Source organism: Phoca vitulina, unplaced genomic scaffold (assembly GCF_004348235.1).
Source record: "Phoca vitulina isolate PV1807 unplaced genomic scaffold, GSC_HSeal_1.0 scaffold6, whole genome shotgun sequence".
NCBI classification, from domain to species: Eukaryota; Metazoa; Chordata; class Mammalia; order Carnivora; family Phocidae; genus Phoca; species Phoca vitulina.
Window position 1 is genome coordinate 20,616,088 of NW_022589709.1, and position 27,651 is coordinate 20,643,738.

The following is a 27,651-nucleotide window of genomic DNA, read 5'->3' on the forward strand; positions in this document are numbered from 1 at the left end:
ATGGCCCTCTTTGGTTCAAAGGGAAGAAGCTCAGCTATTTTCAATCTGGATGTTTATTTACATACCCTCCTCATCTCCTGATTCTCCATCTTGTACCAGCACCATGTTCTCTGTGGTCACTTTCCCCAGGGTGGTAGTGGACAGCTGAGAGAAGGGACTGTGGCATTTCCTCGTATACCTGTGAGCCTCTCAGGGTTGAGGAGAGTCTCTTATTTTTGTACCCTGCTGCTAGCCTAAGGCCAGGGCTCAGCAACTGTTTGGTTAAGCAATGAGAAAGAAGTATCGGCCAGATTTATACACCCTCCCCCTGTTCCCCAAAGCCCAACATCATCGGCATGCAGCCTGGTTCCACCTCTAGGTCCTGCCAGAAGATCCCAGAGCAGACATGTCCAGTGTGATCACTGTATCAGGTGGAGCTGTGCTGGGGAAATCCAGATGGAATGGGTGAATAGAACCATCTTTCTTCCTCATCCCACTCATAAGCACTTAATAATGCAGATAATTCAGGAGTTATATGAACTCCAGCCCTGTGTACCAAGAACCCTGCAGCTCGAGGTAAATGATCATTTGGAGAAATTTCTCTGATTATTACTTACAATTAAGTGTGCTTCAGAGAGAGTTCCAGCGGCATGCTCTGGACCTCCTTAGCTTGAGTTGGTGGTGGGCACCTGTGGTGCCCTTCTCCAGAGGATCTTCTCCAGAGGATCTTCTCCAGAGGACCTTCTGCAGTGAGGACTGTCCCCCAGTTGTTAGCAGCTCAGGGCATGGTCTATGATGAGGACAAAAAGCATAAGGTTGATGTAAAACAGGCTGCTACTGGCAGTCTGTGTTTCCAGTCTGTCTCTTAAATACATGATGTGAGGTTCATATTTGCCCACTTAAAAATAATTCTTGATCGCCTACACTTTTCTGTGTTGGAGATACAATGATGAGGAACATCAAAGTTTCTTCTTCATGGAGCTCACATTTCAGTAGAGAAGAGGTAATAAACACATAAGTCGGATCAGATAGTGGTAATTGCCACGAAGAAGATAGGATAATGGGGTAGGGACTGAGCAGGGAGAAGAGCCAGAACCCCATGCTTTTTAGATAGGGAAGAGCTTGGTGAAGAGGTGGCATCTGAGCTGAGACCTGAGTAAGTGGAGACTTGGGTGGAAATCAGTCTTGGCAGAGGAAACAGCAAAGGAAAAGGAGGCATGCTCCAGGGATGGAGAGAAGGTCAGGAGTGTGAATAGAGCAGAGCGAGTGAGGGGGAGGTAGGCAGATGAGGCAAGGACAGGGTCCGTGGTTCTCACCCTGGCTGCATGTGAGAGTGATCTGAAGACCTTTAAAAATTTTCTCAGTGCCCAAGCCCTACCCCCCAGAGACTGTGATTTAATTGGTCTGCGGTGGGGCCTGCACAGGGATAATTTATAAAAACTCCCCAGAAAATTCCACAGTGCAACCTGCGTTGAGAACATCATCAGTCTTGATCATGCAGAGTCTCACAGACTGTGGTGAGGAGTTTGCACTTGAGCTGAATGACAGTGGGAAGCCATTAGGTGGTTTGGGCTAGGGGAGTAACATCTGACGTACGTCCTTGAGAAGCTCACTTTGGCTGCAGTGTGGGGAGTGGAGGTTGGAGGTTGTTCAGGTGGGTTCACTGAAGAAATGATGGTAGCCTGAACTGTGGTGGTATCGGTGGAGATGGTAAGAAGAGGTCCCTTTGGGGATAAGTTTTGGAGGTTGCACTCACAAGGTGGATTGGGTTTAGGATATGGGGCAAAAGGAAATGAAGCTTGCCTGACAGGTAACCTGAATAACTGAGCTGATGGTGGTGCCATTCACAGAGCTGGGAAGGAATAGGTGTGAGAGGAAGGGGAATAATTGGGTCCATTGGTTGGTGTGCAAGCCTCAGGCTGTCTTCTCTCTAGATTCAGGTAACTTGGAGATCCAGGCAGTCAAATAAGGTTGACCAAAAGATTCTGATATATTCTGTTACTATAGTACTGAGTTTCTTGATGTCTTCTAAAGGTAAGCCCCAAAAGCAATGGACTGTTTTAGTGCATGGAAGCTGTGATGAGAAGGGAGGAGGAACAAAGAAGAGAAATTGAAGACGTTGAGCTTCTTTCATGTAGGAATCAGACTGGATGTAGGGGAGGAATGCCCTTTGAGAGGCCGCTTAACACCTGTCTTGCTGTAATCCAAAATAGCAGGTTATTTGTGTTTGACTTTAAGGGGATTTTTTTTTCCCCCAGCAGAATTATCTTCTAAAATATTTGTAGCTCATACTAAGATTATAATTAATTTTTCTTCCCAGACCAAGCCCTAGATGTCCAGCAATTAAAAGTAACCCAGAGTTTTCACCTGGGTGGCTCAGTTAGTTAAGCATCCAACTCTTGATTTTGGCTCAGGTCATGATCTCAGGGATGTGAGATCAAGCCCCAAGTCATGGAGCCTGCTTAGGATTCTCTCTCTTCCTCTGTTCCCCCCCCCCCCCCCCCCCCCCCCCCCCCCCCGCCATTCTCTCTCTCTCTCTTTAAAAAAAGGAAAAAATGTAACCCAGATTTTTTAAGTCAGGATCAAATTATTAGAATGACTTACAAGACCTTTACATGGAGAACAATATGAACTTCATTAGAAGAGTTTACTTTTCCCCTGATGGAAAAGTGGGTTAAATTGCAATGGTAGAGCACATTGATTGGTCACATCAGAAAAAAGTCCTGATTATAAGCTCACTGAAGGCAAGGACTGTCTCTTACAGTTTATTATTATTTTTTTAATGCCTAGTGTCTCTGCTCACTCTGGGTCTTTTTGTTTTGTTGAGTAAAGCTCTGAGATCTTTGCTGAAACTCTTTCTGGAGTCGTACTTGTCTGAATAGCTAAGGAGGAAGGTTGACCAGAAGGCTTCTGAAGTCCCAACAGCCTCTTCTGGGACCCTTCTTTGTTCTTACCAAGGAACTTGAGACATAGCTCCCTTCCAGTGAAAGACTAGAGCATTTAGTGTGGTATGGCTGTCTAGAAAATGACTGTGGTCTGAAACTCCTTAATAAAGGCTTTACCTTTGCTCTAAGCCTCAGAGGCGGTACGTACCAGCAGCCTATGACATGAGGCCGCATAGCATTAAAGTCTAGAATATCAGGCTCCATTGCCATTCCATTTTACCCGACTGGGTTCCTCATGGTGAGTGAAATGGAGAGCATCCGTTGCCCACCTGCCTGCTTAACTCATCGTGTCCACCTTCACTCACAGATAATTGCAGTGACCTGAACTCAGAGCTGCAGAGGGTGCTGACGGGGCTGGAGAATGTCGTCTGCTGCAGGAAGAAGAGCAGCTGTAGCCTCTCCGTGGCCGAGGTGGACAGGCACATCGAGCAGCTCACCACGGCCAGTGAGCACTGTGACTTGGCCATCAAGGTATACGCTCCCCATTCTGGCTGGCTCTTTGAGGGCATGTGAGGGAAATGGTCAGATCTCTTTCTTCTGAAGTGTGGTTTTCTCAAATACCTGTTAGGAATGAGTGTTTCTAAGAAAACCGTACTATACTTCGGACCTCCAGGGAGAGGTAGGAGCCCTGTAAATTTTTGTTGGGCTGAATCTTGTTTAAAAAAAAAGTCATTATGCTTCAACATAAAAACATCTGAGCGGGGGACAAATGACACTAGAATGTATACTCCACGTGTTTCATGCACATTTTCAAGACACGTATAATAATGTGTTTTCTTAATTTTATTTCTTGTGGTGAAATGTGACTTTCAAATTAAAATGACCTTCTTTGAAACTTTTTTTTGACTTGTACGATAAAGCGTTTGGAAAGATCCATAATTTTGACTGAGGTTTGCAACCAGGAGATAAAAAGACGTCTCAATAGTAATCTTGTTCATGTGCTTTTAAAACCAGCTACAGTTTAAGACTTTATTAGTTATGGAAACTGTGTATGTTTGTGTATGTGTATATATTAAATAAAATACATGCCTCCAGTAATGCAGTGCCATTGATCTTGATGCATATCAGGGGAAAATCCCTTTTATGACAAGCACACAGAAAATGATAGCATGGTCTGACTTTCAAAAAATGCCTCACCATCTTTCTTACAGCTTTATTTTGCTAAATGTCTGTTTTGTTGTGATCTGTTGTACCTCACAGCACCATTGTGACCATGGTGATGCCTCATTTGCATGATGTGTATGTTGTGTTTAACGTGAAATACATTTTCATTGAAGAGTCTGGAAAAAAAAAAAAAGTCATTATGTCAGCAGTCAAGATCACTGGCTTTTCAGGAAAAGTGACGGTTTCCTTGAAAACTCAGACTCCTAGTATTGAACCGTATCATTTTAGTGTGGCCCATCATGTAGCACTCGCAAGTTGTAGGATTAACTTGGAAGTTTCATTTAAACTTTAAGGCCTCTCGTATATTAATTCAGAAGTTAGCAATTCATGGTGCTAACAAGAGGGAAGCTCAGGGCCTGAGTGAGTCATCTGCCCTGAGCACACTGGACGAGGCCTCAGCCACACCTTCCCCAGCCTTCCAACTTGGTGCCTTGGGAGCTCGAATGAGGAATGTGCTGCATCTGCACAGACTCCTCATGAGAGCAATGGGAACGCCAAGGCCTATTGCTACTGGGCCTCTGGTATCCGTATGTGACTTCACCACAGCTTAGTAACCTAGGCATAGCAGTTCAAACTGAAAAGTCTGGGAGGAGCCCACGTAAAGGGAAAATGTGACACATTAATTGAAAAATCCCTTCGACACTAGGCCCAAGGTTCTATCCACAGGAATCCTGGCTTTCACAAAAGCACTGTGGTATCATCTCAAGGTAAACCATGATTCATATTTATAACACAGCTGGTTTTCCATCTTATTCATCGCAATTATAAATATATAGTTGATGTGGTTTGGGGAGGCAACCGCTGTCGTTTCTTTTGTTGGAGTCTCTGAGGCCCTGTATTTGACTGTAATGTCAATTTGGGTGTTAGTCCTGGCCTCAGCATTGCGAGGGCAGGAGGGGGTCGAGGGTTTCTGCCAACCAGCAAGGGACGGATGGAGTGGGCCTGGAGCAGGGCTGAGGAGAAGAGCTTCAGATTTGAGGGGAAGGATGAAGCCCCACGTGTGGAAAGTGATGGCAAGATTTGTGTAACTTCTTCATCACGGAACCAATGTGGGCATCCAAGGGTGTAGTCCCCTCACATTCTTGCATTTTTGAGACCACCTGTTTCTCCTCACATCTCCTCACATCTGCCTTCTGCCCTACATGGTCCTCCTCCCTCTTTTTTCCGTGTCAGTTTGTTGGCTTATGCTTCCTATGCCAAAGGGCAGTGATGGTAATGAATAGTTTCTGAAGCAAAGCAGAATTACTTCTTCCTTTTTTTTCCCCTAATTTTATGCATGTCTCTTCTCCATTAATACTACATCTTAAATGAATTTGTAAAAGTCTCCAAGTACTATTAAGATTCTATTCTTTTTCGCTCATAGCTGTCTTATTAATTAATGAAATCCCTGCTGTCTTAGAAACATCCACAATGAGCTTCGTCTTTTCTGTGTCACTGAGGTTTATTTTTGTCTTCCACATCTTGGGACTGAACCTCATTCACATCCTCTGAATTCTGATGTGACACCAAAAGCTGGAAATGGTGATGTGACTTCTGCTATCCCAGAGTTGCAACATGGGAGGGCTATGATTTGGGAAACTTCAAGTTAGCTTTTGTATGCTGTTTGCAGCTTCGCACTTGCACTGTGAAGCCCGCTAATGGGCTTGCTGTCTGGTTACATGTATTTACCAACTCTGGAACGTGGACGGAGGACTGAAGCATTTGTATGGACGTGGCCGTTAGAACCACAGATAGACAAACATCCCATGAAGGGACTGTGTTGTTCTGACTCTGGGGACTGTTGGGAGACGCAGACTGTGACCCAGGCGAGTGACAGAGCCTTCTCTGAAAATGGGGAGAGGGTGATTTGGGGGTAGTCATGGTTAGTGTTAGCAGTGAAAGGACCATAGAACCCACTCCTGTCGACACTCGCGCCCATCCTGCCTATTGTCTTCCCTTCTCCTCGCTCCCAGGGAACCCACTGGGCTTGTCTTTGTGTTTTCCAGACAGTCGAGGAGATTGAAGGGGTACTTGGCCGGGACCTGTATCCCAACCTGGCCGAAGAGCGGTCTCGTTGGGAGAAGGAGCTGGCTGGGCTGAGGGAAGAGAATGAGAGCCTGACCGCCATGCTGTGCAGCAAAGAGGAGGAGCTGAACAGGACCAAGGCCACCATGAACGCCATCCGGGAGGAGCGGGACCGGCTCCGGAGGCGGGTGAGCGCACCCAGTCCGGCCTGGCCAGGCCTTCCCCCCGGGCTGTGGGGCTGGAAGACAAACAAGCTTGTAAGAGCCAAGGGCAGCCCCAAGAATTTTGTGGCATTTGTAGTCTTGGGAATCTCCATCCCTTTCTGACCAGGAAGTCATTCTCAAAAGGGGAGTAGTTTGAAAGCGCTGAGGTATGCAGGTAAGATTTTAAAAAACACTATTCTCTGGAATCACAAATCTAAGTGGATGGTAAAATTTTATCAGTGCGGTGACTCTCAAACCGTTCTCCAGGGTATGCACGTCTTCCCCAAACTCAATTAAAATGTTCTTCCTTTAAGATAGACTAATAATATTTTATAATTTGCAGAAATAAATAGAATTTTCCCGTTTGCAGTTTCTTCTATAAAATTTTCTTTACATTTGTAGTACCTGCTCTCACCTGCGGGGACTCTGATGTGAAGCGTCCCCTCCTCTAGTGCATTTATTAAGGTTATGACAATCGTGTGTGTATGTGTGTGTTTATGTACGTACGCGTGTGTCACTTCTGTCATTCACCCCAACTTACCAAATGGTTCTGTGGCCCGCAGCAGCCTTCAGAGCAGAAAGCACCAAAACTTGCTTAGGAAATACATCCTTTGCTGAAGGAGCTGATGTTTCAGCAGAGTCATGTTTGGCAGAATTGTTAAAGCACTCAGTTTTCTAAAGACAGAGTATTTTTTTTTCCTCCGGAACCCACAAGTACTTCTTTGTTTGGCTGTGAATTTGATCTGTGATTGGTCTAGAGCAGAGCAATGAATTCTTCAATCAGAAACATACCCTCTGAACTTCACTTTGAATTACTACACCGGCTTTACTCTCTTTCTCAATCTTGGCAATATTAGCAGCTTGCTTTCTAGCTGCGCTCTGACTGGCAATTCTGCACGCAGATAAAGCCGGCTTAGAGGGGAAAAGTACGTCTAGTAGATCCCTCATCCTTCACCATTGCTCTCGCTCCCTTACTTTTAAAGAATACCTTGGAAATAACTTGTCTTCCGTAAGGTCAGCACGTGTACACCAGTCTGTTCTAAACGCACACACAGGTTTCCTTGGTTGCTATTATGCACGGATATGGAAGAAATGACTATTTTTGAATATTACCAACTCTTGTCCTCATTTATGGCTAATGTCATAATTAAAAGGCCAGCATTCCTACCTGTCCTATCTGAGCATGATTTTGTCTGAACTCACGTGCCTAAGCTTATTTTCAGTCCCCAGCTGGACGGGATGCCTTTCTGCACTCTGGCATCAGCAGGTGTAAATCATCCCAGTCAGCAAAGACTTTATCTGGGCAAGCTGATGAAGTGCACTTAGTGCTGAGGCCCACACCACCTGGAATTTCCTGGGTTACACTCCCTGGTTGTTATGACTAATGCCCTAATTAGGCATGCTTGCTCTTAGCGTGCACATTCGGATGGTGCATGTTTTGTGAAGGAAATGTTGGTCTTAGGTGTAATTGCATATTGTGGTTTAGAATAAATTTCCTCCTCTCAACTTGAGTTACTAATGTACAAGACAGCCCTGGATTGTGACAAGCAGAGGATGAAAAGCCAGTCCCCCTTCTGTGCAAGTATGTTCTCCAACTCTGGAGGTTATAAGAACAGCATAATGTGGTAGTACTGTTACGATGTACCTGGGGTCACAGCCTGACCTACCAAGTCACCGTGAACCTTGAGCAAGTTACTAACCTCTCTGTGCCTCACTTGACTCTGCCATGAGTGGGAATAAGAATAGTATCCAAGGCAGGAAAATCAGTTAATACTCATAAAGCACTTAGACAACCTTTATTCTTACTACCTTTTAAGTTTTGTAGTTAATATGGTTTTATATAATCTGTATTTCCATTACATCCAAATCATGAAATGTTGAGGAACTTGTGTCTCTTCCTCAACTGGAAATGTCCTCAGGAATGTGCATACCTACCCATGATTTATTTCTCTGTATTTCAAAACTAATTGTGGGTCTCAGAGAATTTGCTAACTGCCTTTGAATGCCAGTTTACTAGACTTTCAATGTTGGGTCACTTCCACCCACCACCACCCAATATATTTCATTTCCCTGAGGAATCTGTCTTTTGTGGTTCATTTTCTTCTGTTCTTCATGATGTGTAGCTCTGTGGAATGACTAAGGTAGTTTCATTTCCATCTCTGTGATACCACATGATACATGGCTTGTTTGCCTTTGCTGTCTTTAGCACAGGTCTGAATTCACAGTTTGTCAGAGTTGCCTGAAAAGCAACTGGGGCCACTTTTTTTTTCATTGCCCACATTCACTGTATAGAATTTGAACTGACCAGATCAATAGGATTGGTGCTTGCCCCCTGCCTGTAATTAAACAAAGTGCTCTCAGTAGGTTTTCTAAGCCTTGCTCAAGATTTAATTAAGTTAGATCTTTAATGTCAGTTAACAGATTGGGCTACTTGGCAGAGCAGTAACTAAGGAACAACAGGCAGACAATTTTTATTATTGGTCCCAGCTCGTTATTAAATGAGATAATCATTTATTTCTTCATGCTTTGTAATATAACCAGTCATTTCCTCACACTTAAAGAATTGGGCTTAATTTAGGCAAGGTAGGATTAATTACCCTAGAAAGGAAGCACTTGGCTCTTCGTTCATTTATTCATTTCATGAACATGACTGGCCATCTCCTCTGTGCTGGGCAGAGAGGTTGCAGTGATAAACAGGACACTGTCCTTGGCCGGGAGGATGTTGGGGAGACAGGCCAGTCAATAGGTTGTTACAATGTTGTAGGGAGGATAGAGCACAGAGAGCACCCGGGCAGTCCACAGGAGGGACTTTGGATGGTAGGTCCAGCTTCTCCACACTACTTTCATCTTTTACCTAGTTGTTTAGGTCAACTGCCGTGTAGCAAAAATGATCAGTGCTTTCCTCAGATAGTTTGGTAAAGCATAGTCTGGTAAAGTTTTTGGTGAAACTATGACCACAAGCTCATGAATCTGTGTCCCATTGAGTCATAGACTTGAATCAAAATTAGGCCACATGAGTTCCTTCTGAGATTTTGTACAAATTCTTCAGAAAGTTCTGCAAATTCATGGCCTAAGGTGGTGGTAGGAGTTTGTTCTGTGTACCTTACGTCCCACCTGGGTATTTTCATCATGTCGGGAAATGAATTTCATCAACCTCTCCTGGACTTCCTTCATCCTTGGGATCTGACTTCTGCTTTGAGTCTCTGGTCATCACCACAGTAAATTCAAGAGACTAGAAGACATACTGTCTTAAACTAAATAAAAGTCACCTTAATCTCAAATTTCTCCCTCTCTACTACTTCTGCTTTCCCTCCAAATGTCTTAAAAACCCTTAGTGTTAGTTAATTGACTTGGCTGGGGCAGGGGAAGGGGACAGTATTTCCAGTAGTGGTAAGAAGACACAAGTGTCTGTCTTTTCCAAACCAATTACTCTTGATTCCTAAATGTGGTGTTACATTTATGAAGGGATTTCATTGTTCTGTGTTCATAGGACCCATGTAATTCAAATGGAATCCCCCAGTTCAGCTAAAGTCTTTTAAAATATAAATGAGGACTCAGCTCCAGATTTTTTAATGGCTGCCGTGTGGCTCCTTGGCCAGGAAAAAGGACGAGTAAATTTCTAGAATGCTGCAGTGCCCATTTCCTCCCCCCTCACCTTGTCCTACTAAGCAGGAAGTAAGCCCAAATTCCTGGTAATGTAGCCTTTGGGGAGGAAGGGAGCGGAAGCTGTGAAAGGAGGATTACAGGTAAAAAGAGAGAAATTTCCTTCATACATTGTGCTCTCTGAGGACCATTAACTCTGAGGCTTTTCAAAGTAACAATCCTGTCGTATATTCCTTTGGGCCACTTTTTTTTTTTTTTAACTTATGATTATAGTTTTATTATCGCAAAAAATCAGAAGCAGCCAAAATAAAGAGGCACAGGTCTGGAAGCGCTCCAAATGCAGACGTTCCTGTTGTCTTCTCCAGGTAAAACCCTGGGTGGTGTTACCGCCTTTTTGGGCGATACTCAGAGTATCACCAACGAGGGAAGTTCTCCCGAACTTCAGTATAAGTTTTTATTGGGGTTTCACGATGTCGGCATGATTTATTACATTATTGGCCGTGTGGCTGAACTCCGTTTCCAGCCCCTTGTCCTTCAGGGAGATAAGGCTGAGATCCTGGAGGCTCCTTGTAAGTTTGTGCCATGACAGGTGGGCTGGAGCTGCACTGTGTCTGCCACTGTCCTTCTCCTAGAGATCCAGGAGGATGGAAGGCTCCAGGGCTGTGCCGCTCAGCCAGGTGTGCGACACACAGGTCAAGCATGCGTCCCACCAACTCACCAACCAGGGCCGTTTAGAGAGCATCCTCTTCTATGACCTCAAGGTCCTCCCCTAGAGCCATTAGTTCTAAATTCCACTGGTGCCAGTTTCTAAATACTGAACTGGTTCTACACACCAGTTCCACCTTCAGTATCCATATTCACCTGCTATTATGTCCAAGGGTGCTTGTCCCATCGGGGGTCATGTTTAAAGGAGTTGGAAAGAAGAATCCAGATTAAGCCAAAGGGCCTATTAGAAAGAGTAATCACCTTATAAGTTGACTGTGTGTTTTATTGTGTACCTTTTTCCAGTCATTCATTCATTTATAATACCTATTTACTAGTAGGCTGCCCACCTCTACCGGGAAATGAGATTTCTAGTGTCACACTGTTGCCTCCAGAGCACAGTCTGTCTCTGAAGCAGCCATTCACTTGGTCTGAGTTGTCTCCTGTTATATGCTAAGTCAGTAGCTCTTTGATATTTTTAACTAAAAAACAGTAACAGTGGAGATATTTCTGGAAGTGAAATTGTTGTGACCTTATGTAGGTTAAATAAAGATTCATCTCCGATTTGCCTTCCTTGGCTTTGAGTCCCATCTGAGCTCCTTCCGCTCTGCCTCCCCCTCCATGATGCTTTTCCTGACCACAGTGTCTGGATATGGAAAATGCAGGGCTGCAAAATGGTACTTTATATTTACTATGAATTTGTATGTGTATAAATTTACATTAGCTATGTGTGCATGTATTTAAAATAGACCAGAACAGTATAAACCAATCTCATAATAGTTATGGTGAGGAGGGGAAGCAAGTACCTGGAAGTGTAGGTCAAAGGGTACTCAAACTTTTCCACAGTGTTCTAATTTTATTTTTTTTAAGATTTTATTTATTTGAGAGAGAAAGAGAGAGCACAGAGGAGAAGGAGAGGGAGAAGCAGACTTCCCACCAAGCAGAGAACTGAACTGAGCTGAAGGCAGATGCTTAACTGACTAAGCCACCCAGGTGCCCCCTAATTTTATTTTTTAAATGAATGTATTATTTTGTATAACTTTTAATAGGTAGAAATACATATACATAGACATAGAAACAAAGCTAAGAAGCCAAAATATTAACAGAGACTAAATCCAGGCTGTGAAATGTTAAGCATATGTTTCTTCTTTATACTTTTCCTTAATTTTCAAATTAAACAAAAAGTGGATTGTGGTCAGTGATCCCCATCTCCCAGCTTTAACAACTTGGTAGTCATACACAGTCTTCTCTTTTGTCCTTGATGGAATTTTGTTCATATCTTACATGTTGCATTTCTTCTTAGGAGTTTCTTTGTATGAAAAAGATATGGCTGGTATTAGCTAAGTTTAAATTTGTAAAAGGTTTGGAGAGAGAGGGAAAGAAAAAGAGAAAGACCACCTGTTTTAACACTCCCATCCCTAACCTGGTCACGAAGGAGGGAGCTGAGAGGAGTGGGGTCTGGCTCCAGGGCTCTCCTTCCAACTGCTATTTTGGGGGGGGGTCTCAGGTGGCTCTTCTTTTGTGTGGCTGATCTGTTAGTCAGGATAAGGATAGGTTAACAGCCATTACAAATTAACTCCCCAAATTTCAGTGGCATGGCACACCAGAAGAGCTTATTTCTTGCTTGCATTGCATGTCCAGCACAGATGTGGGGATATGAGCACAAAGCAGAGCACAGAGCTCTGGTCACTCAGGGGGCCAGGCTGATGGCACCCGTCACCTAAAACAGCCCTTGAAGGGACCCACCCTGCTCACTGTCGGTTGGCCAGAACTGGACAGACGCCCCTCCTTAACCACAGAGGCACTGGGAAACGTGAAGGAGCACATGGAGATTTGTTGAGCAGAAAATGTTCCTAACTCAGCTGGTTTGTTTGAGCATTACACCAGATAGACTTGGACGTGAATCAGAGTGCCAGGGAAACAGGCTGTCTGCCCCTCCATCTTGCGGTGGCTCTCAGTGTGTGTGTCAGAATCATTGGAAAGTCTTTTGGAGGATATGTGCCCTGGCCCTTCCATGCGCCACTGAATCAATGGATGGGGTGCAGGACCCTGGCAAACTTTTGCTCATCTTGATCCCAGTAAGTTCTCGGGGACAGGAAAGGGAAGGAAGTGTCCTTCAGTCACCCACTGGATGTGGGCCAAGAGCCTCTCCAGGCATCTTCAGCTTATTTTTAAAAATCTGTTCTCATATTGATAGTATTAACATTCTCTGAACATTTTCAGAGTAAACATTACCCCTCTCAGACTAAAAACAGATACCTCTGAAGGCAAAGCAGGATTTAAAGCCTAAATTCAAACGCTGAACATACTTTGAGCATTTACTTGTGATGAGCAATGATGTATGCACATCTTGTTTCATCTGTATCAGAATTCTACAAGACCACTGCTAGTATTAAACCCTTCTTAGAGATGAGAAAACGGAGACCCACAGAAGTTTGATAATCTCGTCCTAGTCCACAATGGTGCCAAAACTTGGGCCCTGGTAACCTTACTATCGGATGCAGTTTTCATTGTCCTGTTGTCCAGATGCTTTTCCTGGGTCCTCTTCTCCCTTTTCCTCATTCTGTCACCTGCTTCCACACAGACTAGAAGTTGGTAAACCATCCTCGGTTACAGTAACATGGGCACCAGATTTCGTTGGGCTTCTACAGACCAGTCTTGCTAGCATGGTAAGACAACGCTAAGTGAAGGCAAAATGAGTTTTTTCATAGAGAACAAGTGACCTATATGTGTATTTCTCTTGATTTGAGCCCAACAGAGCATCACTGGTAAAACCCATCGCCCTTCCTCTCTGTGGTTTGAGGAGGGGTGATGTGTGGGATCCAAGGCAGAGAACCCGCAGAACTAGGATTCTTTTCATGTCCTCTTTGGAAACTGTTCCAGGGACTCTAAAAGGGCTTCCTGCACATTTGTGCCATGGAAATTGTGAGGTAACTTTTTCAGTTGTGGGCACTGGTGTTTGCTTCTCCATCCCTGGCCTCTCTTCTCCAACCCCTGCTTCGAAATTCCAGATCAGGCTGCTTAAAGGCGGACTCATGGCCATCAAGAAAGTAGCTGACTCTCTTTGTTGGAAAGCTGGTAAGAAATTAGGAAGGCAGCCAAAACTCTGACCTCTTCCCTGATGTGGCCATTTTGATAATTCGGTCCAGGTTCTTCAGTGGTCTGTGGAACAAAAGAGAAAACAATGCACCTAGCAGATCTTCAGAGAATGGAAATGCTGTTGGGTTTGTTTCTCTTCTGTTTTGTAGTCCCCTTCCTCTTCCATTTCAGCCTACATGAAATTGCCCTGACCAATAAAAATACGACTTTCCTGGAACACGGCATGAGATTCATAGGAACAAATGTATCTTTTCTGTAAATAAATTCTGATTCCTCATTTGTCTGAGGGTTCCAAGAAAAGTCTTATAAAATCTCCAATAAGAGGGGCGCCTGGGTGGCTCAGTTTTTAAGCGTCTGCCTTTGGCTCAGGTCATGATCCCAGGGTCCTGGGATCGAGCCCCACGTCGGGCTCCCTGCTCTGCGGGGAGTCCGCTTCTCCCTCTCCCACTCCCCCTGCTTGTGTTCCCTCTCTCGCTGTGTCTCTCTGTGTCAAATAAATAAATAAAATCTTTAAAAAAAAAAAAAAAATCTCCAATAAGAGAGCGGTTCTTAGCAAACTCTGGACTTGGAGGAGGCTGCTCTCCGAGAAGCAGAAGGGCCCAACTGCCCAAAGCTCGTTGAGGAGAGCTTTTGCAGCCCAGCGGTTCTACCCGTTTGCAGGGCTGAAACCCCCTCACCTCAGCCAGCTCCATTACACAGTGAAATTGTGAATCACAACCTAACTGCCTGAAATGACAGCCACCCAGTGAACAGTGCTGCACATCGTAAGCCGAGCAGACTCCTTCTCTGGCTGGTGACCGTGTTTCTAATCCTGCTCAGGACTCCCGGGCCACCTTTCATTCCTGCGTGTCACCCATCTGTGAACCACATTCACAGATGACTTCATCAACTGCGCAGTCGTCTTGTCTGCGTCCCTGAGCTGTCCTGGGAGATGGAAGTGTCCAGCAGCTGACCCGTCTTACACTTGTCCTAGCCTCCCTTTTTTCGGTGGACTTCCCCCCCACTTGGGAAACCCTGTGCCCGCCCCGCCGGATGTTTGTCTTTGGCAGCTCCATTTCCAGATTCTTTGTCACCAGCATCTCGCTGTATGGCTACCATAATCTCGTAGGCTCCTGATCTCTCATCTTTGTATTTACTTTCTTTCATTTGTTGGCTTTTATTTGGCCTGCAAGGGCAGAGAGATAAGCTAATGACATTCCTCTGTTAAAAGCACACTCACTGATCCGTGAAAGGTCCCTCACTTAATTTATTTACTCCTTTTATATCCCATTCCCTTTCCCCGTCTTGCATATGTCTTTATACACCGTGTTTTGTGTCTTGTTTTTAATTTACATAAATGTTTTTGCGCTGTAGACTCCTTTCTCCCACTCAGCACTCTGGATCTGTCCGGATTGCTGTGTACCCCATCGGGTCTGACGCGCTCGTGGCCACCTCGTAGTCTGTAGGGTCCCCCGCCGTGCGGACCATGCCCGACGACAAGACTTCCCACTTCCTGCCACCAACTTTAAGATGATCTCTTTGTTCTTTTTTCCCCCTACGTTTGCCTTACAGTGTTGCTACGTATGCAGTTATGTTTGCATCCTCATTTTCCAAGTAGCGTTAGTGGCATAACAAACCACCCCAAACTTAAAGACCTTAAACAATGATTTATTCCTATCTGGAACCCCTTGGTTCCCCAGAACCATGCATTGGCTGTTCTCGCTTAGGTTCAGATGTGGTTACAGTCAGATGGTGGCCAGCGCCAGAGTCATCTTGAAGGCGTCCTTACTCGTAGGTCTATGGGGTGAGGCTGGCTGTCGTCTGGGGCCATAGCAGGGACTATTGGTCAGATACACCTGCAAGCATCCTCTCCAGGTGGCCCGGGCTTCCTCACAGTGGAGTGGCCGGCTTATAAGAGCCAGCATCCCTAGAGGGAGCGGGCAAAGCGGATCCTCCTTTTCTAACCTAGCCTCAGAAGCTCTGTAGTACTGCTTCTGCTATATTCTGTTCATTAGAAGCAGTCCCTCAGGCCAGGCGCGGGCAAGGGGAGGGGACTCGGACTCCATCCCTTGATGGAGGGAACATCAAAGAACTTACAGGCGTCTCTACACACTGCCGCACCTGGTTAGAACCTAGGGTGACGCTTCAGGACTCAGGTCCACCTCCACTTCTGGAAGACACCTCTGTTTTCTTTTCAGATACTGTTTCTCTGTCATTTCCTGTATTCTCTTCCTCTTGAACTCCTTTAAAAGTATGTTGGGGCCTTGGTGGGTCACTTGTGGTCTCAGTGACACATGCATATTTTGTATCTCTTTAGCTCCCTGTGCTGTGTTCTGAATTAATTTCTGTGCTCTGTTCCAAGTCACTCATTCTGTTTTCAGTTTTAACCAGTTGAGAGTTTAACCAGTACATTGATTTTATGTCATCGGCTACATTTTCTACTGGCTTGTTTTTCTCGTCTGCCTATTCTTGTTTGATGATACCTGCCTGTTTTTGTTTCCTAATTCCTTACTTTTTATAGAAAGTACTCCTTTTAGGGGCGCCTGGCTGGCTTAGTCGGAAGAGCCTGCGACTCTTGATCTTGGGGCCATGAGTTTAAGCCCCACTTTGGGTGTAGCGATTACTTAAATAAATAAAAAACTTAAAAAAGAAATTAATCTTTTTATCTTGCAGAGGGCCCTACACTGATTGTGATATAGTTTGCTGTTTGCTTTATTTTCGTTTCTTCTCGGGTGGCTTCCTCTCCTCCTGTAGATTGCTGCCTCTCCTGGGTCATCGACCCCGTTGCACAACTGTCCCCCCATGTCCAGCAGCTTCCAGTCACGGGAGTGTTAGGTCTCCTGTCCCCCCATGATACTGGGTGATTTACAAATTAAGTCTCTGAGGCAGTGACCGGCTGGCGAAATCCAGACCAGTTTTAACTCTTCATTTCCAAGTGGGGGCCCTGTAGTACACAGATGCTATAGATTTGGACTCAGCACCCTGTGTCCTGGGTCTGGGATTTTGGCTTCTTACGGTTGACCCCTGGGCACAGTTCTAGGGCTTCTTTCTGGCTTCCTGCCAGTTAGTGTGAGGGTCACAGAAGGGCGGGGCGGGAAGTTTCCAGGCTTACCGAGGAGGATCCGAGCGCAGACGGCCTGACTCTCAGGGGCCCTCTCTGGCCCTCCTGGCCCCACACACTGCACCCTGCTCTCCATTCCCAGGGCTGCTGCGGCACCGCCTCCCTCCTAACCTCTGTAGCTTTCTTTCCCACCTCATTTCTGGCACCTGGAGATTTCACTGCCTTTCCTTTAACCTTGGCAGTGAATTTCTTTCTCATTGTTCCTCTTTTATGCAACGTTTCTATGCATCCTTAGCAGGAGTGCCTGTTTACTTTAGCTGAGGCTGTCATGCGCTGGAAATTGTCATTTGTTCTGTATCCAGACCCTTATTCCTCCCGTTTTCAGCCTCCTCCTCATTCTTGTCCTTCATATACCTGCCAAAGCTGAGTCTAAGCCCTGCCAACCTTCTCCAGGGTAGACAGGCCGCCTCCCCTTGTGTATTTGATAGAATTTGGCTTTTCCATTCTGTTCCTTCCATCAATACTCTTCCCTCCACTTTGCATTTACAGAATGTGCCCAAATCTTTCTGCTAATGCCCTAAGCATGTGCTTTTCACTGTTACGGTTTTAATCTGGTTTTTATTCTTTACTATTATTTTCATGAGGTCTCCAGAGTTTGAAGAGAATAATGCATTTACTCAGTCTACTGTCTCGAATGAAAGAGCTCAGCTGAGTTCTCAGTGCTGCTGTGTAAGCTTTTTTTTTTTTTTCTTCTTTGGTCCTCATTCAGCTTCCTTCCTCGTTTCTGACATCTGCTATTCCCTCCCTCGCTCCTAGCAGAGGACCTCAGCTCTTTCCTCTTAGAGAAACAAACCATCAGATGGGGGCCGTTCTGTTACCCATCCTCTCTCTCCCATCTGCAAACTCACCTTTCTTATTGCCTATCCTCACCTTTTTCCCTTCTCTCCTGGAGCAAAATCACGGTCTCATCTGTCCTCCGTTGATCCTTCAGTTCACCTGGCTATGTGTGGGCTCTCCTCCCCGCCCCCCCCCCGCCCCCGCACCTAGTGCCTTGCCTCTTCCCTGGGCAGCCTTATCCACACACAAAATTCTTAAACGGTATACCCAGTTCTGATCTCCTTCCCTTAGGTTATATTTCTAACTGCTGACTGAATATCCTTACTCACATACTCCATGGTTTTCGCAAATTCAGCATGTCCAAAGCTAGCATCTTTATTTCTCTCTGGAAAGTCTGCTCCTTCTTACGTTTTCCCCATTGTGCCGAGTAGTGCCCTGATTCACTGAATCACCCCGGCTACCAGTTTGGGTTGTTTGTGTGTGTGTGTTTGTTTGTTTGAACTTCCTTGAATAGTTCCAGAACTGCACTGGCCATTACAGTAGCTACTGGCTACACACATCTATTTATATTTGAATTCAAATGGACTAAAATAGAATACAATTAAAAATTCAGTTCTTTGGGTCTAGTAGGCACACTGCAAATTCTCAGTAGCCACGTGAGGCCAGAGCAGCTGTAGAACAGCATTACTGTTCCCGGAAGTCGTTGGGCGACGCTGCTCTAGGGTGTATTTTACCATTTTTGTTCCCATTTCGCTGTGTTGGAGCCTCATCATCTCTCTCGACTCACCCCCTTTTTCTTGCTCATTTCAGTTCATTCTCTTTTCTAATCAAATGATTTTTTTAAGATTTTTTTTTACACAGGGAGCGCGAGTGAGAGAGCGCGCGCAAGCACAAGCAGGGGGAGCAGCAGGCAGGGGAGAAGCAGGCTCCCCGCTGAGCAGGGAGCCCAATGTGGGACTCGATCACAGGACCCTGGGATCATGACTTGAGCCGAAGGCAGACACTTAACCAACTGAGCCACCCAGGCTCCCCTCAAATGATTTTCTTTTTTATAAGACCCTTTACTCCCTTTGAGGGTCATTAAGTTATAAATGAGAAATGCAGAGTTCTGGCATTTTAACGTCATTTCCTTACTTGAACCTTTCAGAGTCCTCCCCAGCCCGCTCCACCCTGCCTCTGTTTGCCTTTTCCTTTTTATTTGCTTGATGAACAACTACATGACCTCCAAGATTGAATCCCAGTGTTTCCCACTGTGGCAAGGCAGAGGAAATGTGTCTTTTAGACTTGGATGCTCCTGTTGATAGCCCTTTTCAGAGTGCATTCACACTGGAGTGTTTGGCTCAACTCCAAGCCCCTACAAAACAACAATTTTACCTTCATACTCTATCATGTTTCCAATATATGCAAGAGATTGACTCCTTTTTTTTTTTTTTTTCTGAGAGAGAGAGCATGTGCGCATGAGTGGGGGTGGGGAGCGGCAGAGGAAGAGGGATAGAATCATAAGTAGGCTCCAGGCTCGGTGTGGAGCCCGACATGGGGCTCAGTCTCACCACCAGCGATCATAACAGCTGAAATCGAGAGTCGGACACTTAACCGACTGAGCCACCCAGGCACTGCTGCAGGAGGTTGACTTCTTTTCAGGGCATCTAGATGAGGACTGGCTACGTGCTCACTTCAGGAGAAATCAGAAAATGGCCATTCAAATCACGTTCTGTGTTTTGTTGCTGAACTCCAATTGAGAAAGCCTGGAAAGGGTGATGAATGACCTTCCTACAAGTATTGATTCCTTGTTTTGGGTAGCTGTGATTCCTGGCTACCCCCTGACTCGGAACCACGTATTTTGTAGAGACAAACGTATTTTCTTTAATAAAATATTTTCAGTGAATGCAGGTATATTATTTAATTATCCCAAACTCAGTGGCTTAAAACAACAGAAATTTATTCTCTCACAGTTCTGGAGTCCACGCAGTCAAGGTGTTGGCAGGGCTGCGCTTCCTCCAAGGGCTCTGGAGGAGAATCCTTTCTTGACTTTCCAGCTTCTGGTAGGTCCCGCAGTTCTTTGACTTGAGGCCAATCTCAGCCTCCATTTTTACTTGGCCTTTTTCTCTGTGCCTCTGTCTTCCCTCCCCCCCCCCTTAAGTAATCTCTACGCTCAATGTGGAGCTCAAACTCACAACCCCAAGATCAAGAGTCACATGCTCCACCAACTGAGCCAGCCAGGTCCTCATGTACCTCTGTGTCTTAAATTTCCCTCTCCTTTTTCTTACAAGGATACAAGTCATTAGATTTAGGACCCACCCTAAATCCAGGATGATCTCATCCTGAGAGTCTTAATTTAATCATATCTACAAAGACCATATTCCAAAATGAGGTCACATTCACAGGTACTGTGGGTTTTTTTTTTAAAGATTTTATTTGTTTATTTGACAGTGAGAGAAACAGTGAGAGAGGGAACACAAGCAGAGGGAGTGAGAGAGAGAGAAGTAGGCTTCCTGTGGAGCAGGGAGCCCGATGTGGGGCTCGATCCCAGGTCCCTGGGATCATGACCTGAGCGGAAGGCAGATGCTTAACGACTGAGCCACCCAGGTGCCCTGGTACTGTGGGTTTAGAACTTGAAGCTGTTTTTTGGGGGAGGGGGGCGGTGAAGGGCATGATGCAACCTGCTAGAGTGGGTAAGAATAGGAATGAAGACAATCACAGCTGTGTCTCTCCCCTCTCCCAGGCTTCACCTAAGCTGAATCAGCAAATTGGCTGTAGCCTTCATTTCTGTGCATTTATTCATTTAAATTAATTAAGACCCCCCACCTCCAAATCAAGAAAAGAGAGAAGGCTATTTAATCCAGCTGGCTGTCTATCTTCATGACAAGCTCGCTCCACTCCCTTCAGCTGGATTTTTTTCACTGCCTAACAATTACCATTAAATGATAAAGCGTACACCAAAAATAAACATGTTTATTATTCTGTAGTTTTCAAAGGCATTCTCCAGGTCTAACGCTTTTTAAACGAAAATGGATATTTAGATTTAGAAATCATTTTAAGCATGCATGCCTGTGCACAAACAAGCCATGGAGAGATAGGAAGAAAGAATATTAGGTACCTTCTCGGTTTTTATTTTTCAGTGCCATCTAAATTTTCCACAGTGGACATGTTTTACTTGAGTGATTAGAAGAAGAAACTTTTTTTCAATAACATGGGTAATTTTAATGCACTTTTAGTAAATTGCCCAAGACAATTTATTTATATATTTTAATGTAAGGTGAGTAGGCCACTTGGCATTGTAGGAACCGACCACGGATTATTCTGTGAATGATTCGGGTACTCTTTAGATTTTGGAATGGTGTTAACATTGTCAGTTATTCAGGACCTCATCAGACTTTGATAGCAGTAGCAGTGGAAATCCCTGGTCTCCGTCAGGGAGGTTTCCCGGGTGCCAGGAAGCAGCTTGATGGGAAAGTAGGCCCTCTCTTTGCCATGCAGCCCTAACAAGGCATCCGCACTATACCTCTTCTTGGTTTGTTGGGGACCAGTCCAGAATAAGCCCTGTCAGCTCTCACCAGCAATACCCTTTGGCTTTAACAAGCATGTGTTTTTCTAGTCTTTAAACTATTTTGAGGTCTGCCCTGTTTCTGGTGTGCTATGAGGATGACCTGGGTTTCCATCAATCCCCTGTTACTGGAAGCTGCAGCAGAGCGTGAGGCACTTTTTAGCTGTTACACCATTGAATGCAATTCGCTCTGAGGGAATTTTCCTATTTTGGCTTCTAATATGTTGATGAATTATTGAAATTTCAATTACTTTTGGTTCCCAATTTAGCAGGATGGAGACATCCAAGATATTTAATATGAAAAGCTTTCCAGTTGCTTTTGGAGAAGGGTTTGGTGTCAAGGATGTGGTTGCATTCCTCCTGTCTCTGGGACTAAAGTGCTATGTGGCCCCGGGAGTCCCTTAGGACTCGGGGTGTGAGCCCCCAACTGGGAGCATCTGCAGATCCTGGGAGCCTATTAGATATGCACATTCCACCTACCAAATCAGAATCCCTGGGGATGGGACCCTAGGCTCTTTAGCAAGCCTCCTGGACATTCTGGTGCACTGACAAGTTTGGAAAGCCCTGACTTAGATGTCCTCGTGCTAATTCTTCACAGCAGGACCCAGTGCCCATTTGTAGGGACCCATGGGTGCTATAGTCAGTTTGCCCTTCAAGGTAGACATTGTACCTGATGACAAAACTGTGATCCAGGTCATCAGACCAATTTCTCTCAATTATTTTCACTTCCTTGGAACACTTCTCACTTTGGAAATCACTGAGCCATAACCATAGAGAAGAGAGTCTGCACATTTAAATTCTGTGCAGGTAAATGTGTGTTCTAAATGCAATTCAGAGGACCCCGGGTTTCTCTTTTATGCAGAAAGACTCTGTAGATATTCCTTCCCGCTGTCCCATGGATAATCCCATCTTCAAGTCTCTTGGGGGGAAGCTGCAGGTGCGTGTGTCTTGCCCTTGGTCTCCCCTCCTTGCTAGTGCCTTCGGCTCTTCCACAGCGTGCAGTTCTCCCAGTACAGTGTGTCACCCTGATGCCTGTGCCCTTGTGCAAGCTATTCCCCCACCCCCAGCTTGCTCAGCACCCCCATCAGAGCCGGCCCCTCCTCATCTTGTCTATTGCGATCTGGTCGCTTACAAGACCCTGTTCAAGCACCATCCCCTCCTTCCCTGTCGACTTGAGATGGAGGTACATTCTTCCCCTTTTCAGCTTCCTACAGCACCTTAGGTGGATATTTACAGCATTAATGTGCGCTTGCATTGAAATCATTTGTTCTCTCTTCCTCTGAGCTTTGAGTTCCAGGCGAGTGGCGATTTCATCCCAGGTTCTCCATCTGCAATGCCCAAGACGTTCAGGCCCATGAGGCAGAATGAACAAACATTCCTTAAAGATGGTCCTTCCCCCTCTGCTGGAAGCCTTCAAAGCCTTAGAAAACATTTTTAGATCATACCTGTGAAAAACAGATGATGGCCAGCCAGTGGTAGGTCTAGTTAAGAATACAACAAACTTTTATGTGGACTTAACCAAGTTAGCTTTAGTTAGGTTTTCAGTGAAGCTAATCTCTTCATGGAAATGAAAACCCAGCCATCTGGCTACTTTGCTCCTTGGCCAGGGAAGCCACCAACTGTGTCTAAAGTTTGCATTCTTATTTCAGGTTCGAGAGCTTCAAACGCGACTACAGAGCGTGCAGGCCACGGGGCCCTCCAGCCCTGGCCGCCTCACTTCTGCCAACCGCCCAGTTAACCCCAGCACCGGGGAGCTGAGCACAAGCAGCAGCAGCAATGACATTCCCATTGCCAAGGTGAGCGCCCGGGGACGGGCGGGAAGCCTGCTCTTTTATCTGGAATCCGCACCAGCCTCTACCAAGCATGGCCACTGTGCAGGCCTGGGATGAGCTCACAGGGCGCCGAGGAGCTTCCCTCGAGTCTCTCACAGGCCTCCTACGCTGGGGCTGCAGGGAGAGATAGCCCGCTGGTAGTTTTGTCTGTCTTGGCTGTGACCTGGATGCCAACTCTCCTTAATCAGCCAGCGGGAGCAGGTCACAGCTGACCAGTCGTTGTGGAAAGTGAGATGTTTTGTAGGTTCTACCATAGTAAGGGGTGGATGGATAGTTGCTCTGGGGGACTGAGATTCAGCCCAGGAGGGGACCCTGAGTAATGGACCAGTGATCACCCTTCTCATAGGACCAACAGCCCTGGCTGCAGAAAAGTAGATTCTGCTGGACAGGCCAAGGCAGTTAGAGGAGCGGCCCCACCCCTGCACATATGCTGAGTCTGCCCCAGAGGGACTGTAACAATGACACACGCGCTCTTCCCTGGTGGGCTACCGGTCTCTGCAGGGGGACGGGTTCTCAACCATCAAGTTGAATAAGTGGGGTCAAACCATTGTTTCTCAACTAGAAGTGATTCTGTCCTCCCCCAAGGGATATTGGGGGACGTCTGGAGACAGTCCTGATGGTCACCGCTAGAGTGCTAGTGGCATCTTGCGGCTAGAAGCCAGGGGTGCTGCTAACCATCCCACAGGGCACAGAATAGCCCTCTACAACAAAGAATATCCAACCCAAGATGTCACGAGTGCTGAGGTTGGAAAACCCTGGGTGAAGCAGATGGTGGAAAAATTGGATGAGTGAGTTATTTTTAGGAAATTGACGAATCGGTTTAGTCGCCATGACTAAACAGTAGCCCTGTATAAGCACAGTCTTCGACGGTTTATCTGGACAGTGATATGTCATTTTTCGATAATTTTTTGTTTTTCTAGATTGCTGAGAGGGTGAAGCTATCGAAGACCAGGTCCGAGTCTTCGTCATCAGATCGGCCAGTCCTGGGATCAGAAATCAGTAGCATCGGGGTGAGTGTTGGTGAGATGCAAGGCAAGAGAGTGCCCAGTAGGGCTACACAGATGGCACATTGTAGGTGACAGAACTTCCCAAGTTCACCTCCTGTAAACAAGTTAATTATAAAACCAGTCATACCCCATTTCCTTCCAGAGGATCAGATTAAAGGGTACAGTGGTTTCCTCATCGGAGAATTACTTCTTCAGCTATAAGGGAGTTTCTCTCTTTCTCTACCTGCAAACTGTCAGAAAGAAATGATTTAGGTCTAGTTACTGGTGATGGAGATGAAAGTCTTAAAGTACCTGCTCTGTATCACCCTGCTACCCCCGAGACCGAGCGGGTCAGGGAGCTCTGAAAGAATTTTACCTTTCTCACGGGCCTCTTAAAAGGGAACGTGCTCTCCAGTGAGGATGAATGCTGCCTTTGAAGCATAGCCCAATGCTGGGAGAGACTGGAACCTTCTCACTTAGTACCAGGGTTTTCATCTGGAGAGCCTACAAACCCCTTGGGGCTGTAAGAGCTGATGGGTGGTGAAAAGGGAGTCGTTTTAGTTCCCTAAGGAATATTTTTTTAGGATTGACGATGAGGCTGAGAGAGCCAGCTATTTGATCCCCAGGGGTGGGGAAAGCCTGAACAGTACTTTTAAAGCCCTAATTTAGAATTATGTGCTGAGAAAAATTGCCTGCATCCAGATTCGGTGCCAAAGCCAAACTGTGAAAATAAAGGAGCCGGCTGCTCTCTTTGGCTGCAGCAACCAGAGACGAGGGCCTGGGGGACAGGGGCACAGGGGGCTCAGGAAGGGGAAGGGAGTCCAGACTCTGTTCAATATCCAGAAATTGAGGAATTCTAAAGAGGCATGCTCCCCCAGGTCTGCTGCCCAGCAACACATGCCTGGAGGATACAGCTGTGTTTTGATCCTGTTCATGTACTATTTTCACAGTAGTTAGCTTTTGATCATAGAATCATATTATACAGACTGAGAAAAATCAGGGTCATCATCTTCTGGTGCCTGATTGTCGAGGAATATCGGCTGTAGATTCTTCCGCATGCAAAGTCATATCTGAGGACCGGTCCCTAAAGCGACCACTGTCTAGAGCGGGATTCGTGCTCACCTGTGCAGGTATCCAGCAGTGTGGCGGAACACCTGGCCCACTCTCTTCAGGACTGCTCCAACATCCAGGAGATCTTCCAAACACTCTACTCACACGGATCTGCCATCTCGGAAAGCAAAATTAGAGAGTTTGAGGTGGAAACAGAACGGTTGAATAGGTAAGGAGAAATCCTGTGTATTTGAACGGCGGTGTTGCGGGGATGGGGAGCTGCTCTCCTTTCCCCTTCAAAGATCAATTCAAGTTGGCTTAGGAACTGTGACATAGGGGGATGCTGTCAGCCTGGTGGGCGGGGAGTTCCCACCTTCTTGTTCAGCAGAAGAGCGCTTACCGAAGTCGGGGCTGGCTTCATGGGCGTTGTGTGACCTGTGTGTTCAAGTGCACAAGCCTCGTGTTTGGAAGGATCTCACACTTGGCTTTACTGCTCTGCTGTCACCATTTTAATTTCTTGGGGCGCCTGGGGGGCTCCATTGACTAAGCATCTGCCTTCAGCTCGGGTCCTGATCCCGGGGTCCTGGGATCGAGCCCTGAGTCGGACTCCCTGCTCAGCAGGGACCCTGCTTCTCCCTCTCCCTCTGCAGCTACCCCTGCTTGTATGCTCTCTCTGTGTCAAATAAATGGATAGAATCTTGAAAAAATAAAAATAAATTCTTAATTTATGAAGCAGGGCTCCTCCACCTTTTCATTTTGCACTGGGCCTTGCAAATTATGTAGCAAGTCCTGGGAGCTGTTCGTATTGAATGACAAGTAGGTCAGAAAGACAAGACGGCTACCAAGCATGCAGGCCTGTGCTGCCAGGAACCACAGAGAGCAGCTCTGGAATGTTGAGTCAGCATCCTAGGGGCGCCTGGAGCTATCAGGAACCAGCAAAGGCAGTCTGATCGAGGCATTCTGGGATTGACCAGGCATGCTGGTCTAGCCCTCCCTGCTCCTCCGGAGGGTTGCCTAATTTTTACTTATGTTCTTTGCAAAAGTACACAACCCTCCGTCCCTACGTTCTATCCCACTTAGTCCTACTTAGAATCACTTTCTAAGTAGCTCTAACCGTCCTACTTAGAAAATTTTTCCAGTTTTATGGATTCTTCCCAAATCTCATAACAGAGGTAGTTAGAGTTTGCACTCATGCCTCTTGGCAAAGCTTGGCTTGTAGGTCATCCCGGTGATGGGAGTTGCTGAAAAAGCAAAGAAAGACCAGGGCCAAGTCCTGGTAAACCACTGACTCAGAATGGGTCCTGCAGGGGCAGAGCGCACTACTGAATCCTATCCAAGTGTGGCGTGGCTGCCTTGACCCACCAGTCTTCAGTGGAAGAGCACAGTAAGAATTTGAAAGGCTCGTGAACTCACCAGGAAGAAATGTGGATGCCGGTCCCCCTCCACGGTTGCCGAATGCCGTTCCCCTGGTGTCTGGCAAACCTGAATAAATTGAATTACCATATTAGTCCTCCCTGATTTGAAGCTGTTTAACATAGTGCTTGAGGACTAAGGAAACGCAGCAATCTAGGTCATTTCAAATCTGGAAATTAAATGGTTTCCTTATTAAATCCAAAATACTTGAGAGTGACAATCCCGATGATTACCTTGTAGCAGTAAAGGAGCAGTCCTCTCCGTACCAGGCTGGGGGGTGCTTAAGAATTGAATCAGATATGCCCTTTGCAATTTAATGAAGTCAGATGCCTTCAGGGGCCCTCTGTGAGTGAGGATCTCCTCTCCACAGATTCTGGGACTTAACAAGCCTGCTTTGTGGTTGAACTTGGGGGAGGTTCCTTTCTCTTCCGTTCTGCGCACCTAGGAGACGCCAAAGAAAGGGGAAGCATTTGGTCCTTGTAGCTCACGTTATTATGGTGTTTCACAGTTTACAAAGGGTTCTCACAACCACTTAATCTTCAACTTGGGAGGGCAGAACAGTCCCATTTTGCAAATGAGAAAACAAAGGCTTCGATGTTGAGCAACTTGCTTGGAGTCCAGAGCTGTTAAATAGCCCAGCTGGAATTCTACCCCTGCCCTTGGACTTCCCCTCCAGTGTTTTCCCTATGGCCATAGCTACAACTAGAATGTGGGAATAACCTTAGACTCTGTTATTAAACTACCTACCTCAAAGTTGGAGGCCTTGTTACACCCCCCAAAATGAGAGCCCTTAGCTTTTTGATTGTGTGTGGGGTGGGGGGTCATACCTCCTCAGAAATGTTTCCTGACTTAACAAATCTGTTTTAAGTACCTACTCTGTGCTCAGCTATTTGTCATGCAAAGGAAAGTAAGACAGACAAGGTCCCTGTCTCTCATGGAGCTTCTGTTCTGTTTGGGGAGCTATACAAGAAGCAAACAAAGGAGATCATAAGAAAACTCCCAGTAAACAGGGCACTGTGATAGCATAGGGGCGGGTGGGGGGGTGATTATTAAGTAGGGCTCCATGTCCAACATGGAGCCCAACGCGGAGCTCGAACTCACAGATCAAGAGTCAGATGCTCAGCCGAAAGAACCACCCAGGTGCCCCCAGGAGACGTTGATTTTAGATAGGTAGCCAGGGAAGGCATCTCTGAAGAGGTGGCTTTAAGTTGCGATTTTAAGGGGAAAAGGAAGCAGCCATATGACAAACT

At 46.0% G+C, this 27,651-nt stretch overlaps 1 protein-coding gene and 1 long non-coding RNA gene across 7 annotated transcripts in view; one reads left to right on the forward strand and one right to left on the reverse strand.

The window, feature by feature from the left end:
• The window catches only part of MCC (MCC regulator of WNT signaling pathway), a 386,129-nt gene that overhangs the window by 317,653 nt on the left and 40,825 nt on the right, over positions 1–27,651 (forward strand). For all 4 annotated transcript variants that reach the window (XM_032403844.1, XM_032403845.1, XM_032403846.1 and 1 more), the window contains 5 exons: positions 3,232–3,395; positions 6,074–6,280; positions 22,770–22,916; positions 23,873–23,962; positions 25,069–25,217. In XM_032403844.1, coding sequence (XP_032259735.1) covers positions 3,232–3,395; positions 6,074–6,280; positions 22,770–22,916; positions 23,873–23,962; positions 25,069–25,217 — 757 coding nt within the window. The remainder of the gene's footprint in view (positions 1–3,231; positions 3,396–6,073; positions 6,281–22,769; positions 22,917–23,872; positions 23,963–25,068; positions 25,218–27,651) is intronic.
• On the reverse strand, positions 20,142–27,403 carry LOC116632168. 3 transcript variants are annotated; one of them, XR_004299348.1, is made up of 4 exons: positions 26,635–27,403; positions 26,402–26,470; positions 25,061–25,166; positions 20,142–22,448 (listed from the first exon to the last, which is right to left on the reverse strand). It is a non-coding gene; the product is annotated as an uncharacterized LOC116632168 (long non-coding RNA). The 3 variants fall into 3 exon arrangements; XR_004299347.1 differs by lacking the exon at positions 20,142–22,448 and adding an exon at positions 23,971–24,053; XR_004299346.1 differs by lacking the exon at positions 20,142–22,448 and adding an exon at positions 24,060–24,189.